The sequence below is a fragment of the Nanorana parkeri genome, unplaced genomic scaffold (genome assembly GCF_000935625.1).
Source record: "Nanorana parkeri isolate BGI_ZX_2015 unplaced genomic scaffold, ASM93562v1 scaffold1, whole genome shotgun sequence".
Classification (NCBI taxonomy): Eukaryota; Metazoa; Chordata; class Amphibia; order Anura; family Dicroglossidae; genus Nanorana; species Nanorana parkeri.
In genome coordinates this window covers 4761548-4779732 of record NW_017306269.1, presented here as the reverse complement: position 1 = coordinate 4779732, position 18185 = coordinate 4761548, and the positions used below count along the sequence as shown (strand labels likewise).

The window sequence follows — 18185 nt, the reverse complement described above, 5'->3', positions numbered from 1 at the left end:
ATTTTTACTACAGTCATGTAAGACTTTATAGCCCAAATCACCCAGTTATACACTGGCTGTGACATCAGAGGCCACAAGCATGCTCCCAGGTCTTCTACCACAGATTCTATATCTGATTTACCTATGGCCTTGGTGGCTTCTGAGCTGACAAGCTTGCCCTTGGGTAATGGCTATCCTCTGCCATTACTCACAAATTAAAAGAGACCATTTCGGTTCTTATCAATGCAGTGTTCACCACTCTGAACTAGAGGATCAGCCTGTTACTTCTACCAGTGCTGTTTCCTGCCTTGAGCCATTTAGGGGCCCCAAGGCTGCAAAGACTTTCCTGTTGCACCTGCTGTTACAACTCTTTCTCTATGGAGATGGGAAACTCTCTTATAATCTGTATGTTACCCACAAGCCTTTATTATCTTTTTACCCATTTATGGACTTGTGTTACAAAAGTAGCCTATCCCTGCTGTGGAGCTGGCAGGGTCATACCTTAACAAAGGACTACAACACCAGTGGAGGATGTACTTGTCTTTAAAGACCCAACGATAAGCATTTGAAAGCCTTTTCTAGAACTCTGTTCATATTGGCACGCCCTGCTCTTCACACCATCTTGGCTGTGACTTTACTGTTCCAAACCATGGCTGACTGGTCAAAATCCCTTAAAAGAGATCTTACCACTGCTGCAGTTGATCCCTTGGTTATTGACTCGTAGAGCAAATGGATGTAGCTTTAAACTTCAGTTGTGACTGTCTGCTGTCTTGTTGTCAGTTACATTTTTCTCAGCTATCTCTGAGGGCTACAGAACCCCTCCCTCTGTGTTATGGATGAGCGGGGGAAATTATTGTAGGCCTGTTCTATGGTGAGAACACTGTTTCTCTATAGATACAGTACAGTGAGTGTCTCCATAGGACTGGAAGTGTTTTATTGGCAGGATTATCAGGTAAAATAAAAGGGACAAAAGCATGTACTGTATAAGAAAAACTATTCCATTCAAGCTAAGGACTGTTAAGCTGAAATTATATTACATTTGTGTTCTTGAGTTTATATATGTTTAAAGTCATATTTTTATTTCTAGTGACCTAAAAGCTTAAAAGACTATTCCATATCTTTGTGGAAAATGTAGTTTCCTTAAAACAAGGCATTGCTAAAAGCAATACATTTATCTCATTGTGCTGGCAGCTTGCATTGCACTATGTGTAACAATGGTAAAATATAGCAAGCTGACAAGCCAAACTGCTAAAAAATACAGCTCCGACAAACTGGATGCAGGCTGCCTGTAATGTGCTCTCTCAAGTTCCCACGTGACTTCCTTATTTGTACATCAGTCAGATAGTATTGCAGCAATGACATCAATAATTAAAGCTTCATTGACATATAGGCAGGGAGCCATATGGTCTTAAGCTACAAAGGATCGCTTCGTAGTACGCTTAGTAATAGGACACATGGAGATATTCCGGTGCTAGAAAACACAGCCTGGATTTCTTGTTATATTCTGATAGTACTTTAAGCTTTGCTTACAAGCTGATGATTTTACGTTATATAATCAGGGTAGAAAGGATTCACAGGTAAGGACTGACTGTACTTTAATGCTGTGTATACTTCTTAAAAAATACTCTTTATCATCTTGGGTTTTTTTTTTAAACATCTATACTGTTTTGATGGGTTGTGATCATTTGGAACCACTTAATTGATGAACTCCTGATAGCGGTACCTATATATACTGTATGTAGAGTCTCCATACCGGTATAGAAATTGAGATATTGACATTTATGTAATGTTTGTAAAGTCTCTTTACATTAGCAGCAAAGGAGGCAGCTAAGCAAGCAGTATTACTGGACAGGAAGTTGCTTGCAATTCTGGAAATTCCACTTCTCACTATGGAATTCTTGACGTTAATTTTCTACCATTTTGATGATCTCTTGAATTGTTAGATATCTATACATGAATGTTATGGAAATGAATCTATAGCCTGTTTTTGGTTAGCATACATTTTGACATATAACTTTAACCTGAATGAAATTTTGATGTGTTTTTTTTCTTTTATACTTACTTTCTGTGATCTGTATATTCTAAGATGTAATTAGCACTCCTGTTTAAAGTAGAACTAAACTCTCACAGAATAGTGGGATTATAGTCCTTACTTTTGTGGAACACTGAGTAAAAAATAGGATTTCCTTTTTTTACATTGTTCATGTTTTCTTTCCTTGCACTGCACACATCCTGTAGATTACAAGTTGTACATGGAACTTGTATGCATGCTCCATTAGCTGCTGAACATCACCGTTTTCCTGGGAAACTACAGCAAACATTCCAGTACATTGTTCATTGGAAGGACTGCTTGTGGTCCACTTCAGGAGTGTACAGGAAAGTGTAACAACATCACAGCTAAATAGAGTAAGTGTTGTTACCCTAGGGAATGAAGTGCCTGTTGATTCACCTTGCTGGTATGATTTCACTGAAAGAAAGACATATATTGAAAAATAATAACACTTTTTAACATTATAGAAACATTCAAAACAACATAATTGTTTTAAAGTTGAACTCCAGGTATAAATATTTATGTATACTTACATTGGTCCAGCTGCAAAAACAGTGGGTCACTTACTCACTCGGTACAGCCCCATTCAGTGAATGCCTAGTATTTTGTTATCAATGAGCACTAGGCTTTCTCCGATTGGACAGGGGTCTTATTGTGACATTGCTAAAAACACAAAATAAAAGTGTTTGCTGAATGACCACTGTGCCGAACGAGCAACCCTCTGTGTTTTAACAGCAGAGGGGAAGTTGCTCAGCACAGGACGCGGAAGATCTCTGTAAAACACTGTAGTAGCTCTGGCTACTTCTAGGTATACTATATATATATATATATATATGAAATTCTTAAAACAATGCACCGCGCTGAACCTCTCAACAATATATCAAACAAAAAGTATGTCTAAATGCTGAAAACAAATGTAATCAACCTCCAATAAATAATTTAAATCCAAAGTGATAAAGTTCACAGTGTAAGTCTCTTATGAGAATTGAAAAGTGTCCAATAAATCTAACAGTGCATAAGTGTTTATATCCATCAATATTAAACAGTGCTCAAATGCAGATTAATGTTTATATAGATCTGTCTGATATACTGCGATTTGGGAACTAATGCCTCTAAGAAAATCACGGAGTATCTTCCTTCAATGATCGATCTCCTCCAATATATAATGAGAGAGTAGAAACACTCACCAGAAGTTTCTGACCATGCATTCAAATGGTCATACTGCGCATTGGTGAGCGGGCTCTCCTTCAAAACCGATCCTCCAGCTGTCACTTTAGATGTCGGTAATCATCTCTCCCCTCAAACACCAAACGAAATCCAAGGAGCTCCCCCACTCGATAAAACGATCCACACCACAAAGGGATACAATAGTGTAGTATATCGAGATAAAATATTCATTAAAATGTAATAACTTACAAGTAAGTATAAAACCATCAGCAGGCTGATTGAGCGTCCACCATAAAACTAGCCTCAGACGAAAGGAACACAGCATGCACCACTTCCTACGCATATATATATAGATATATATGTATATATACGTCATTTTCAGGCCTAAAATGTGGAATATAACATGGGTGCAAAAATTGAAAAAAGGGCCTCAGTCATGAAGGGGTTAAATAGGATTTGTCTCTTATGAAATATTCATCATTTGATATCACTTAAAATGTTCTTTAATTCATACATACAGCTGGGGAGGGGGTTTGCACATCCTGTAGTGACTTACGACCTGGCAGGTGGGACCAAGGCCTGCAGTGGAAGGAGTAGATTTTTGGCACACTTGGAAGTGTCGGATACCTGCAGTGGTTGGTGATCTTCAAAGTGGAGGTGTTTTAACGCACATGCTGCCAGAAAGGTAAGTTTATAGCATCTTCTTTTACAGGTTGCCTATATTTGACTTTTGACCTTGTAGTGACAGGGTCACTTTAAGTAAAATATCCTCATTTGCAATGCCGCTTTCAATAAACTGTTTTCCCACATTGAATCTCTAGTGAAAAGACCAAGAGAAACTGTAACCGGAGCTGTGCAGATGCAAAAGAGAGGATGAGGCATTGGGATATTGCCATGTCTGATTGACATCAGTTTTAATTCGCTTGCAATACCCGTAAAAAATTAGGGAAATCTAAAATATTTTAAATATAGATATTTGTTCTGGGCCATCTTTTTAACTCCATTAACTTGATTTTTTTTGAGCAAAAGTCAAAAACAGTGTGTAAAGTAATGTAAAAGCAGCCTATAGTCAATTATTTAAAAGCCAGTTATACCCATTTATTGGCAGTTCCATGTAATATATCACCCTGTATAATTATCACAAATGGTTTTCTGGGACAACCTTTATCCGCCAACTATCTTTTCAAATAACAAGTACATAATTGCTTTTAATGGTAGAGTATGTCATAGAGTACAGGTAATATAATGATAGCGTTTAAGAAATATGCCTTAATTGTCCTCTAATTTACATGGCAGCTTTTAACAGTGTTTTTTTCTTTTGTAAAGCTCATGAAATCTGAAGTTTTTCCATTCATTACGCCATTATTCTGGCAGCGACCTTCCGAGATGGCCATTTTAAAAAGGTCTACATTTAACCACGTCTGCTCTCACACCTGTACACCCCCTATGGACCAGAGCAATTTTTACATTTCTGCTATGGGCCTGTTTATGCGGCAATATCTTTGTCATTACTTAAAGGGGGGGGGGGATTACCCTTCCAGTGGGCCCCCCTTCCACATTGTGAGGTTTAACTGCTCGTTTTGCCTGGGGATAATGAATAAGGTGATATCTTTATGATTTGCCTAGGGATGTTGAATAAGGTGATCATTCCTTATTCCTCGCTGCAGGCTTCCTTCTCTTCATAGAACCCTAAAGCCACCAGTTGCAGCTCTTTGACATCATCCCTACATCATCCCGATGCCCAGGGTGTCCGGCTGCTGGGGGAATAAGGAATGAGGTAATCATATTACCTTATCTTCATTGTATAGTACAGGACACAGGATTTGTAGTATAAACCATGGGTTATATTTATCTACTTTCTGGTGATTTGATACTGGCAAGCAGAGTTGTTAGGATAGCCAATATAACTCCCTTCCAGTCCCAGCAGGCCTCATTTATTTGCTAGTGTCTGAAGATTTTTTTTGGGCCGATGCTTCTATCAAACTCTGGTTACCTCTATGGCTGCACTTTAGCCTGTGTGGCTTTCCCCTGCAGCTTTTAGTTCAGTGCCAGGATAACAACATTTCCTGGAAATGTCAGATTCTGAGGTGCCTTTGGGTGTGAGTTTGCATTCACTTCAACAGCTGCTTGAAAGTAAAGGGATAACAATCCAAATATTAATGTATATGTAAAATCAGGTTTTACGTTTACTGTCGTGCTCATTTATTTAGCTTCAACACATTATACTGTTTTTTTTTAAAAAAGAACATTGGACCATTACAGAAGCATATAGTTCAGGATCCCAACCCCAGTCACATACACTACTTGGGTGGAAGCTAGTCAGTCTCCCGTACATTCACTGGTTTTGGGAAGAAAAAGGTACCCAGTTGAAGATACACACACAAACTCCATGTGTGACCTTGGTAACAGTTGAACCCCTGACACCAGCAATTCCAACCAAGAGTGCTTACCACCAAGACCCGTGCTGTATGAAAATGCAGTGTCAACGCGGATGCAACCTATCTCTGTAAAATATATATTAAATAATCATGAATGAATTAATTTGCAAAACTGTGAACTGCAGGTATTCAGGCAAAAATAAAACTACATACTACTGCTTCTCTCAAATCCAGCATCACTATTTGCAGATTAGATTAACAATAAACTGACTTATTCTGTAGTTAAAAAACATTTTTTATTTGTTTTAGTGTCTCCCGAGGCTGTCGGTTTTCTCTCAGCGGTCGGTGTGTCCATTGTTTTCCTCCTTTTGCTCTTTCTCTACATTAACAAGAAAATGTGTTTTGGAAAAACTGGAGGCTTCCATCAAGGTGGATCAGACTTTTGTACAAAGAATTCTCAAGGTGAGATTATTCAGCATTCTGTCTGTACATAGCTGTAATGCAATTCTGTCACTTCAGTGTTTTTCTAGTTTTAGAATAGAGGAAATTAGATTCCCTGTAAAGCTTGTTTTGCTATGTCCATATTCACCCTCCTACCTCTTGTTCTATTGACAACTGGTCACCGGGACAAATTAAGAGTAATTCTTCCAACCTGTTCTGGTGACTACTTTGTAGAGATTTCCATTCACTTCCTGGTGCATCTCTAGGACAGTGAAAAGTGAAGGGAGGCCTCTTCAATAGGAGACAGACAGCAAAATAAATAAATACACAAATAAATAAATAAATAAACTGGCATTGTGTTCCACCCTTCTCAACTGTATCCAAAACTAAAAAAGTATGCTTTGGCTACACGTACACTTAACCGGTATCTTATTTCAGACCCCATTGGATTGTCCAATATGTTCTCATATACCCTTCACCAGACTAATCAAATGATCGCCAGTACTGTTAGGTCCCTTTAGCATTTCAAAAGAGGTCAATAGTTTGGTGTTACTTCTCGTATAGATAGCTAGAAACATAACCTCTGAAAGAAACTCATATGTATTACAGACAATAATACTTGCATGTCATCGATTACGTCAAGTCAGTTGCTCCATATAAATTTCATCTTCAATAATGGAGAGAATTGTGTTCCCAATTGCAAAGTCCCATACCCCCATCATTTTGTTCTTGTAACCTTGAGTGGTATTGATACCTCTGGTTGAGAACCCCTGGGTTAAAATATTTCCACATCCTTCCTCAGAACAGGAAGTACATGTGGTTTTACATTTAACGGGAATCCATCATCATGATAGCTACCTGTTGTAGAATGCCCAAAAGCCACATACTAGATCTGGGCTAACAAAACACCTGCTTAGTATGATTGTGACTGATGTGGTAGCCCTTGAAGAAGCATCTAGCCCAAGGGTCGCAGAAGCCCTCAGCCTCAGTCACCTTCTTAGATGGCTAAAGGTCTTGAAGGTTAGGGCTTGATTCACTGAGCCACATGAGTCCAAAAGTTTGCACGTGTAAACAAAACTTTGCAACTTTGTAACTGTTTCAGTAAAGTGTTTGCACGCACCAGCATGATGAAAAGTCATATTCGCTCCTTTGCCAATATAGTTTGCATGTGCACACCTTTGTAAATACTAGAAAGAGTGCAAAGTCAAGCAATGACTTGACGAGGTGGAAAATGTTGGACGAGGTGGAAAATGTTCTGGAAGTTTGAATGCTGGCCATCACTGCATTTAGAGAATACACTCCATCGTAAGCAGGGACTTCCGCATTACCTACCAAATTAAGGAAAAGTAATGTAACTTAAAATAAAAATTGGGAAAAACGACTCCTCTTTCACTCCAGCACCTGAAACTAATTAATGAACATGCACTTCAAAAGTGAATTTTTGTGCAAATACATATAAAAGATTTTCTCACGACATCAGAATAGTGCTAAGTTACACAGGTTCATCTAAAATAAGACATGTAAACTAATTTCACCCTTTAGTGAGTCAGGTCAAATACAGTATGTTCATCCAGTGCCCTGCATGTTTAGTATGGTCAAGATGCTTCTGCTTTTTCTGAGCTGTGGTGTCACACGCCCTCTGCTGGATTTCCTATAGGAACTATGGAAACAAAACGAGAGCTGAGGAGCCAAGTTTTCAGCTTGGTTTGCCACAGCTGCACATAGATAAGATAGGCCTAAATCTTTAAAGCCCATCGGTAGCTTTAAAGTAAAACCCTTCTTCCTGCCACTGCTGAATAAACCTGCACACCTGCACGATTGGCACATCGTCTAGTGTGAAGGGGCCCTCCACGTTGAAGCTTACCCAAGTGGATTATGTCACAGCCAGTCAGTGTTCAGGCCTGGCAATTGGCTACTGAGGTCTGAGCACTTTCACGTGTGTGTTTGTGGGGTGGATTACCTGAAGTCTCACACAGAGTAGTGGAACAAGGACTCCAACAGTGTGGGGAGTTGGTGGGGTTGCATGGATCGGGGAGTATACCTTGGTGGGCACAAGGGTGATCACTAGACATTGTCACTTTGCCTTTAATGGCAGGTTGTTATAGTTGGCCCCCAGGGTACAAAATTGTTATAAAATGTTGTTAATCTGGGTAGGCTTAAATCTGGAACAAAAAATAAAAGCTATACTTACATGACTGTTCAGAAGTTTACCTTTCTATTGTTCATGTGCCAGGCATTGAGATGCAGTGGTAGGGGTGGACATAGACACAGCGTGGCTCCACACTGACTCTCTATGATGCTAAAGCAGGGAGGACGCAACATAGAATTATGGGTTCCTAGTTTAGCCAATCCTGTGATTTCTTGAGTAGCAGCATTTCTGGGTGAAAATGGGAGCTATATAAATGAATGCAATATTTTTGAATGTATTAGATATTCAATTGTAAAAATAATTTTTTGTTATTTGCAAATGACATTTAAAATGCAATAATTTGATTTCTTTTTTATGCCATGTTATCTTCTTCTGGGTGGAGCTGTATACCTTTTTATAAATGAATCCTTATACAATGTCGTTGTCACTGCAGAGAATTCTATTTACCTTCTTCATAACCACATGGGCAAACGTTAATCCTCTGAATTGCAGCTGCAAACAAGAGCTGTTTGATTATCAGAATCCAGTGGCAGTACACACGCACACTCATTTGGAGAATTTCTGGACTGTAGATATTTTCTGCATTTGCATTTTATTTTTAAGAGGCAAATTAGCAATGGCATTTTTCAAGAGCTTTCAGCAAAGCGTAGGCCTTCCATCTATGTCTTCTATTGGAGACACTCTCAGTAATGCTCTCAGTAATGCTGTTGATGGCTTGGCAAGTGCTGTTGAAGGAGTTAGTTATACTGTGGCAGATTCAGTCACTGAACAGGTTACGAGTATGATACAAGGGTTACGCACAGAGGATGAGGAAAGTTATATGACTCAGGCTAATAAAATGAAACAAAATCCTCTAGATACAACGCAGTGCTATAATGGAACCAACTCTAGTCCTTCACCAATGGATACTAATAGAGCTGAGTCTACTTTAAATGCTTATCAAACACCATCTGATTATAACACGAATGAAGGAAAATCAAACTATGATGGCAGTTCCCGTAGACCTCATTGTAACCCTGAATCCAATGATATTTATATTGGTAAAGACTCAGAGTCAGAAGGAAGAGGTCAGGTGAGTTATTCATATCAAACTAAGGAAGAATGTGAGCAAGTAGATGGAAATCAGAATGGGGATTACTGTAATTACATGGATGAACATGGACAAAGGTTCTCAGAAGGAAAACAGAAAAAAGGGAGATCGAAACATTTACATCAAAAATCTACAAACGATCAAGGACAAGCACGTAAAAATACAGATGAGGTAACTGATAATTCTATAAGAAGAAATAGACACAGGTCATCTAGACACAACAGTGACTTAGAACCCTCTCCTCAGCCTGCTAGAGGGGAGAAAGGAGACCGCAGACAAGAGAAGGTTAATCAAGTTCATCAGGCAAATACTAAATCATCTAGGAAGCCCAGAGGCCACTGTGAGGATCCCAGAAAAGCACATGAAACCAGTCTAGTTAATAGCAGCAAAGACGGCACATTTAGGGAGAAACATCGTCACAGGGCAAAGGAAAGGCCTTCAGAGCATTCGGAAGACTCAATAAAGAAAGCACCAAGGAAAGGTAATCCAATCTCTATCTCTGCGTGAAGTGCATCATCTCTTCTGAGCTTTCTTCCAGTTCTTGTGTTAAATGCATTCACTTCAACTTCACTTTAAGTACTCTTCAGAAAGCTGTTTTTTTCTTCCTCAAAGAATTCAGTCTCTGGGATCAATGACGATAGTTTCTTACATTACTTAGATGGCAGAATTGACAAAGCAAGCTTTACTGGCTGTTGGATGTAGTGTTGTGCCAGGTTAAAGGTTTTATATATTTTTTTTTATAGTTTATTGCATAGCGTATTTGCATCTAAAGTGCAGTGGAGTTCTTTACTATCTTTAGTACCAAAGCAAGTAAGCACAAGGATCGGGAAACTAGCAACTTGTTCATATCATCACTGTTAGGCTGTGTTGCCCAATGCAGTCCTAGCGCACGGACGAGGCAAATAACTTTGTCCTATGGCTTCAGTTTATACCAATGTGCTGCGTTGGTGTGCGCTGAAAAAAAAATATAGGAAAAGTAGTGTATCACTCGAAAGAGCCACTGGAATAAACAAGTCCTTCTGTCTCACCTCTCTGATGAATCACTTGTAAGGGATCCACAGCACACCAGCACACCTTGTGGGTTTTTATAAACACCTTACTTAACAAATAATATCCTGTTTTTGACAAATGAAGAATAAAAAGAACATTAGCAAATATAAACATGCATGCAATAGATACACTTTAGTTTTTTGTATACACCTCAGCCGCAGCTGTCTAATAGCTGCAATATACAATACTTAGCTTGCTCATTTTTAAGGAATCCGTAATGTGGTACCTATATTCAAAAAAGGGTCAAAATGCCAACCGGGGAACTATAGACCAGTTAGTCTGACATGCATAGTATGTAAACTATTAGAGGGAATTATTAAGGATTACTTAGTGGAATTCGTCTGGGATCTGGCATAATAACTGATATGCAGCACGGATTTAGGAAGGATCGTTCTTGCCAGACCAACCTGCTGACCTTTTACGAAGAGGTAAGTAGAGATCTGGATGGTGGAGGCTGGTGGACGTAGTATATCTGGACTTCTCCAAAGCCTTTGATACGGTGCCACATAAACGCTTGTTATACAAACTAAGGGCTATGGGCATAGATGAATTAGTGTGTACGTGGATAGAAAACTGGCTACGAGAACGTGCACAAAGAGTATCAGTAAATGGCACCTTTTCAGACTGGGCGGAGGTCATGAATGGCGTGCCCCAGGGTTCTGTGCTGGGTCACATGCTTTTTAACCTATTTATTAATGATATCGGGGAGGGAGTGAATAGCCATGTCTCAGTGTTTGCTGATGGTACTAAAATTGGGAGGGTAGTAGACACAGATTTAGACATTATAACATTACAGGAGAACCTGGACAAAATCGGGGAGTGGGCAACTGTAAGTTCAATGTCGATAAATGTAAGGTAATGCACCTTGGAGTTAGAAATAGGCAAATGGACTATACACTTATGGGTGTGCCACTAGGGAAGTCGGAAATGGAGAAGGATTTGGGGGTCATTATAGACCGCAGATTGAAGAACAGCTTGCAGTGCCAGGCTGCGGTAAACAAAGCAAGCAGAGTCCTGTCTTGCATTAAGAAGGGAATGTATTGCAGAGGCAAGTCTATAATTTTGCCACTTTACAGATCACTGGTTCGGCCACATCTGGAGTATGCGGTCAAGTTTTGGTCACAGATACTCAGAAAGGATGTCCTTGAGCTGGAAAAAGTCCAGAGGAGGACAACCAAACTTATTAAGGGGTCCGAGGACCTGAACTATGAAACAAGGTTGTTAAAATTAAATATGTTCTCTTTGGAGGCTAGGAGATTAAGGGACATGATTTTCTTGTATAAACTGTTCAATGGTGACAGCAACATTATTAACAAACTGTTTACGGTTAGTTCCGTAACAAAGACCAGAGGGCACAACCAAAAATTGGTGGAAAAAAAATTTCCACCAATTTTTGGTGGGCGCAAGGGGTTCTTCACAGTCGGAGCGGTTAAGGTCTGGAACTCGCTGCCGCAGGAAGTGATCTCAGCTAAGAGTGTGGAAACATTCAAGAAACTCTTGGACGAGTTCCTCGGAGACCATAACATACAGGGGTACAGGTACGCCTAAGAGCAAAATCCCACATGGACTAATACACACGCACACACCTGCTCAAACATAAATGCACACACACAATAGGTTGGACTTGATGGAGTTATGTCTTTATTCAACCTCAAATACTATGTAACTATGTAACAGGTACCCGCTGACTATGGCTACTGGGTTAATAATGACTCAGTCCAAAATGTTCCCAGGTCCCTACACTATTGGCCAGTGGTAATACTCTGGGCTAGCCAACGTGACAGGCAGACTTGGATGGCATTGCCAATGTCGGCTAACAAGAAGGGCATCCCCCTCTCAAACCAGTGGCTCCTTGGACTCTTCTGAGGCTCCGATGCAAGAGGGCAGCAAATCTCTCTTTCTCTGGCAGCAACAGTCACACAGGCATAGCAGCGTCCATTCGTTCGTTGAGGCAGCGGTGTAAGTCTCTGAGGGGTCTGAAGTACATACAGACAGACTTCCCTGGGATAACTCTCTCACTCTGGTAACAGCGATATGTCTGGCTCCTATCACCGCAGCCAGTCAGTCCTGTCCTCACACATGTCCTGCAGTCTGGAGAGTCCTCCCACATTCTGTCTGCGCTTCTCTGATGAGCTGAGTCCACCCTTTCCCCAGATTGTAAAAGCCACCTGGGAGCAGTAGTTTACTCTATACGAAGTAACATTGTCTCTCTCTGCCTCAGCACTACAACTCCCATAAATCTTTGCTTCAGTGATCTCTGGCAGTGCCAACCAATCAATATTTGTTGGGATCCACTTCAGCTGCCTACCTGACAACTGGCTCTGGCTCTCTGCACACGACTGAGAGCCAGCCATGCTTGTACCTGTAGCTCCAGCCAGGGCTGAGAAATAGAGAGGAGAGAGGGGAATCCCTGTGGGGGTCAGTAAAAGTCACTGCTCTCTGCTGGGACCAGAAACTGTGAGTTGACTGATCAGTCGCCTCTCGGTCTTAGAGCCAGCATGGGGAAAGTATGTTTTACTCTGCCTATAGTTCTTCTTTAATGAACATTTTCACGGCAAGGATCATTTATTTATGTGGATTTAACCCCATCGTGACTGACGACGTACAGTGTACGTCGCCAGCATCGGGGCTGTTTAAACAGATACCCCGCCGGTGCAATTTGTAACCTGGGCATGTTTGGTATCGTTTTACTCGTTGTAACCTCATCTTTTATATTTCATTAAAACAATGGGTATTTTGTTGTGTTTTGGGCATTTAATTAAATTTTTCACTAAATGTTGGGGTTTAATAAGGGGTTGTGCTAATATTGCGCAACATAAAAATCTGCAACTACCACCATTTTATTCTATTGGGTCTTGGCATTCAGAAAATATATAATGTTTGGGGGTTTTAAGTCATTTTCAGGCCTAAAATGTGGAATATAACATGGGTGCAAAAAATGAAAAAAAGGCCGCAGTCATGAAGGGGTTAAAAAGGAATATTGTGGTCATGAAAAGTTTAAACAAAATCAGAAAAGGGTACAGAAGGTTTTTCCCTGGCTAATAAAGGTAAAGCATTTTGTAGTGTCTGCTCTCATGCAGGTCTAGTCAATTTAAAAGTTTAGAATGGGGTACCGGTTTATTTGAGGTAAACATACTTGTGCCACCTGCTTGTAGCACGGCTTTAGTATTTTCTGGATGGCTTTGGCAGTTTATTGATTTCATTTGCTGCCTGCATGTGGGCAAACAATTCTAAATTGTAGTTGTGCTTCTATAAGAGGCACCATTTAGAAATCAACAGTGTAAAACTTATGAATGTATCCAGCACTATTTAATATTTGACAATAGATAGCATTGCTATATAATAGAAGGGTGATCTTTCACTGGGTGTTCCTTTACCAGATATTTGATATCTTGCTGTTATGTCAATGGTTCACACAATCGTCGATCAAATGTCCTCAGCGTCTTGCAGTACCATTAAACTGTGGGACCCATTTATTAGGCAGTTAAAATCGGAATTATGATCTCACTGACTTAATGCATTTTTCTTAAAGCATTTGAACTGTAGTTTTGATATCAATAATCCAGATTTTACCGAAATTCAATATTTACGGCTTTGCTGCTTCAGCTTGTGAAGTAAACCTCACCTTGATTAAAACTTGTTTTAAGAAAAGATTTTGATCATTTACATTTTAAATGGCATAATAAAAAACGTGGATGTCTGTATTGGCTCAAGTTGCTGTCCATAGAGAAATGGGATTAACATTTTACATGTCTCTATTTCCTCTTCCTGATTTTGCCCCCTTATTGCACTATCCATGTGCACAACATCCCATTGCAAAGGGGCACTAACCCTTATGCTGCCAGAGCCATTTTTTGCACACATGTTAACCACCTCCCGTCCACCGAATATTCAGAAATGGCTGGACGGGAGTCTTCTGGATGCAGGTGGGCGTCTTTAGACGTCCTTCGGGAAACCGCCAGAATTTTAAGCAGCCAGCAATGGCCGTTTACATACAAGCATCGCTTGTATGCTGCATGTCTCTGTGCGCCCCTTCGTTACCTCTCCTCGTGGTCGTGGCGTAACAACCGGGGGGGCACTTGCCCCGGGCGCCCATAACTCTGGTTACGCCACTGGATCCCGGCGTCTGATGCAGGATGGGCAATGTGGGTCCGTGCACTGAGAATGGAGGGAGATCAGTACACGAATGCAGGAAGTGATGTTTATTACATCACTACCGCATTCCTCTGTCACTCTCCGGTACAGAAACCAGAGAGAAGCCGATGAAGCAGATCTGTGCTTCATCAGCTTCTCTAGGGGTCCTAGGTGACATTAGGGTTCTTAGAGACCCCTGATGTCTCCATAAAGGAGACCTGTTACTGTAATTTGATATCATATAGGGGGATTCTTATTTTTTTGTCCGCGTGCACGCAATTTTAAGGCTTCATATGTTCCCAACGTGACCCCGTCTTTTATATTTTACCAAATAATGGGTAATAGTAAATGTTTCCTAACAATAAAGGGAAAACAGATTTGTTTTAATTTTTGGTGCTTTTTTCATTATATAGTAAAAAATAAAACCCCCAGTGGTGATTAAATACCACCAAAAGAAAGCTCTATCTGTCCTCCAAAAATGGTATAAAATTAATTTCAGTACAGCATTGCATGACGGAATAAATGTCAATCAAAGTACCTCAGCGCTAAATACTTTAAAATGGCCTGGACAGGAAGGGGGTGTAAACACCGCAGTCAGCAAGTGGTTAAAGTGCACATTTCAGGCCGCAAGATTACTTAAAACCCCTACAATTATATATTTCCTAAAAGTAGAGACCCTGTAGAATAAATTGGTGGCAGTTGCAATTTTTTTATGTCATATGATATTAGCGCAACTGTTTATCAAACACAAATTTTCAGTAAAAAAATACACTTGAGTTGATTTTAGTGCACATAAATACAATATATTACCCAGTTTTTTGTTAAAACACTCCGCAGTGAACCTTTTATTGCCCTTCTTAACAACAAAAAAACCCTCGGGTTGTACCCCAAATCAATTTAAATTGCTTTAAAATGTATTCAGGATGGCTAAATAGGGGATTTTGTGAGCCTATTAGGTTATGTTTCAATGTCATGTCCCATACTCTGTTCTTTGAGAAGCTAACAGCTATACAAAAGGATGCTATGGACAAATATAATGTATCTGGTCCCCCTGGATAGGCAACTTTTTTCTTCTGGATTTCAATAGAGAATCTCTGGCTCTCTGACTCTGGGGGGTTGGGAGATGTTGGGGCTACGTCGGGGGAAGTGTGACTATTCCTTTTTGTTTTCACTTGGTTTGGTTCTCTCCTTATGTATTAACTTTCTTTCCCTCTTGGTCTTTTTCACTAGTTTTTTTACCTAATGTCTGTTTTATATTTTGTGTAATTGCATTTATTTTAGCTTGTATGTATACACTTTTGTTTATTGTTGCATAATCTTGTATGAGCTAGTAGTCATCTTTGCTGGTTATTTGTGCCAGTTTGGGGCGGTAATTTTATTTCTTTTATTTAAGTATATGAAACACCATGTTTATTCTTTTCATGCTTAATAAAAATGTATTGAATGAAGAAAAAAAAAAGAAGCTAATATCCCACAGACCTGCTCATCTGGATGAATGTTGTTGTCTTGGTTTTTAAGATGACAAATAAAGTAATTAAAAAATATTTTTGAAGCAAATGTCATCTTACCAATTAAACAGACACTGACTCTTTGGCCATACAATGTCTTTTGTAAAGGGCATCATTTGACCCCTTGATTCACACCTAAGCATCACTCCCTTGCCATTCCTGTCTTAATTGCAGCATGTGGCAATACCTGGTGCTTCCTGTTATGGGGTGGCATGTGACCTCCCCTGTGACCCCAATGGCTAGTCTCATGCACAAGACAGAAGGGGGTGACATCATCACTCTCCCTAGCCTCCATCACCTGGTGACATCTAGCACAGGCTGTGGAGGAAGTGGGAGCAGCAGCAGTGAAGAGGGGGTTGTTAGTAATCTTAGTTAACAGGTGAAGTTGCGGGTGCTTATACTAGTTTAATGGAGGGAGAGATCTCAGAGAGGTGATCACTATTGTCAGGGTTTCCATTATTAATCTGAAAAACTAGGCTGGAGGTTGTACTGCCTGCCCTTAAGAGTTTGATGAACTGCAAACTCTGAATACCTTCTTTGAATGGCACAGCAAGGGTGGTTGGTGAGTAACAGCCCAAGCTGTATGGATTTCAGTTGTGTTTGGTGGGCATTTCCCTTTAAAAACAAAATCAATCTTCAAGACTAAATCTGATGTGTGGTTTTATATGGGGAAGCAGGGCTAGTGGTATTTATTTTAAATGGTGGTGATGGGCATATAAACAGATATAAACAGTATATTTACAGCTATGATTTTAATATTATTGCCCTCACTACCTTTACAGAAGTATGCACAGTTATCTTCATATTTCATGACTAACAAAATAAACTTTCTAGCCTTATGTTTATCTATTTTGACTAGGCCGAGACTTGCATGGCTCATCATCAGAGAGTGAAGATGAAGGCCTTGGTAAATATCATGAAGCAATGAGCCGGCTTCATGGATCTCGTCCTGCCTCTGACAAGCAGCAGAATTACACATGGGAAACCAGACAAAAGTATAGCCCACTGTCTGCAGAGTACGATGGCTACAGCAGTGAGGTCTCTGCAGATGAAGGTAAGACATTTATAACATATTGTCCAGCTCTGCATATTTATTTGATAAAGTTGTTGAATTATCACACATTAGTGGCATAGCTAAGGTAAGTAAGGGCCCTGGTGAAACGTTTTCTTTCTCTTCCATTAAAAGACACAGATTTCGGAGAAAATTGGGTTATACTGCCAGCTACAGAAGAATTAGGATACTGGCAAACACAAAAAAACTATTACAAACCAGGTTTAACCCCTCCCACTCCCAGCATGCTTCAATTTTTTGCTAGTGTCCTAAGAGGATGGACGTACTCTACTAAAAAATGTTTAACTATTTTTTACTAGTAATATTTTCTCTTTTTCGAGAGCATTTTCGGCGTATCCCCAATATTAGTATTGGAGGCTGTACCTGTACCCCACTGGACTGAAGATTGTGGCACCTGTCTAGAATGTAATCTTCAAGCAATGAGCTCTGCTTCTGGTGCATTCTAGACTTTTTTGTACTGTACTTAGTTGGCCACAGAGTGTTTTCTAGGTTCCTGTCACACCTTATGGTGTGACCCTTTCTCTAAAGATGTTTTAATGAGTAGACTATGTGGGCCATGCATCAGAAGGTACTATATTTATTCGACCCATTTGGAGCCCTTATTTCTCCCATTTTATGTTGGTTTACATGGAAGGGGGTAGCAGGCAAGTAAGTGCTGCGTCACTAGCTGGAGTGTTTGTGCCCTTCAGCATGAGCTAGCATCTCCACCTCAGTTAGACCTTGCTGCTGCCTACAGTGGATTGGCCACCTCCGGCCATTTGAGCCTATCCTGCTTTCAGCAGCAGTACCTGGTATTCTCAATTAAGTTTTCTCTGGTCAGCAGTGCAACACGTCGGATCCAAAGCACAAGGGGAACATTCATCCAATCTCTCTAGCTCACAATCCACTAACAGTTCTGAGTAGGCCTGCAGTGTCCCTTCTCAAGTACCTAACATTGACAGCCTGGATCGTTGTCAATACACTCCTCAGAGTCTTTCTTAGCACATTCTGGTGTGGTCTCCTCTTTTGTCTCATCCAGAGAGGAGTTCCCCGCAGCTATAATGGAGTCTTTAGGCCAAATCACAACTTTAATTGCTGACTTGGAATGCAGAGGCTGTACGCATTTTTCTCCCCTCCACAATCATCATCTGACATTGATTTAGCTGTTGCTGCTTTAGCTGTAGCTAT

At 40.2% G+C, this 18185-nt stretch overlaps 1 protein-coding gene across 1 annotated transcript in view; it reads left to right on the top strand.

Annotated features, from left to right (window-relative positions):
* The first annotated feature begins 8780 nt into the window (after positions 1–8780).
* Positions 8781–18185, top strand: part of SYT14 (synaptotagmin 14) — a 103596-nt gene continuing 94191 nt past the window's right edge. The window contains exons 1-2 of the mRNA XM_018557203.1: positions 8781–9735; positions 16806–17000. Coding sequence (XP_018412705.1) covers positions 8781–9735; positions 16806–17000 — 1150 coding nt within the window. The remainder of the gene's footprint in view (positions 9736–16805; positions 17001–18185) is intronic.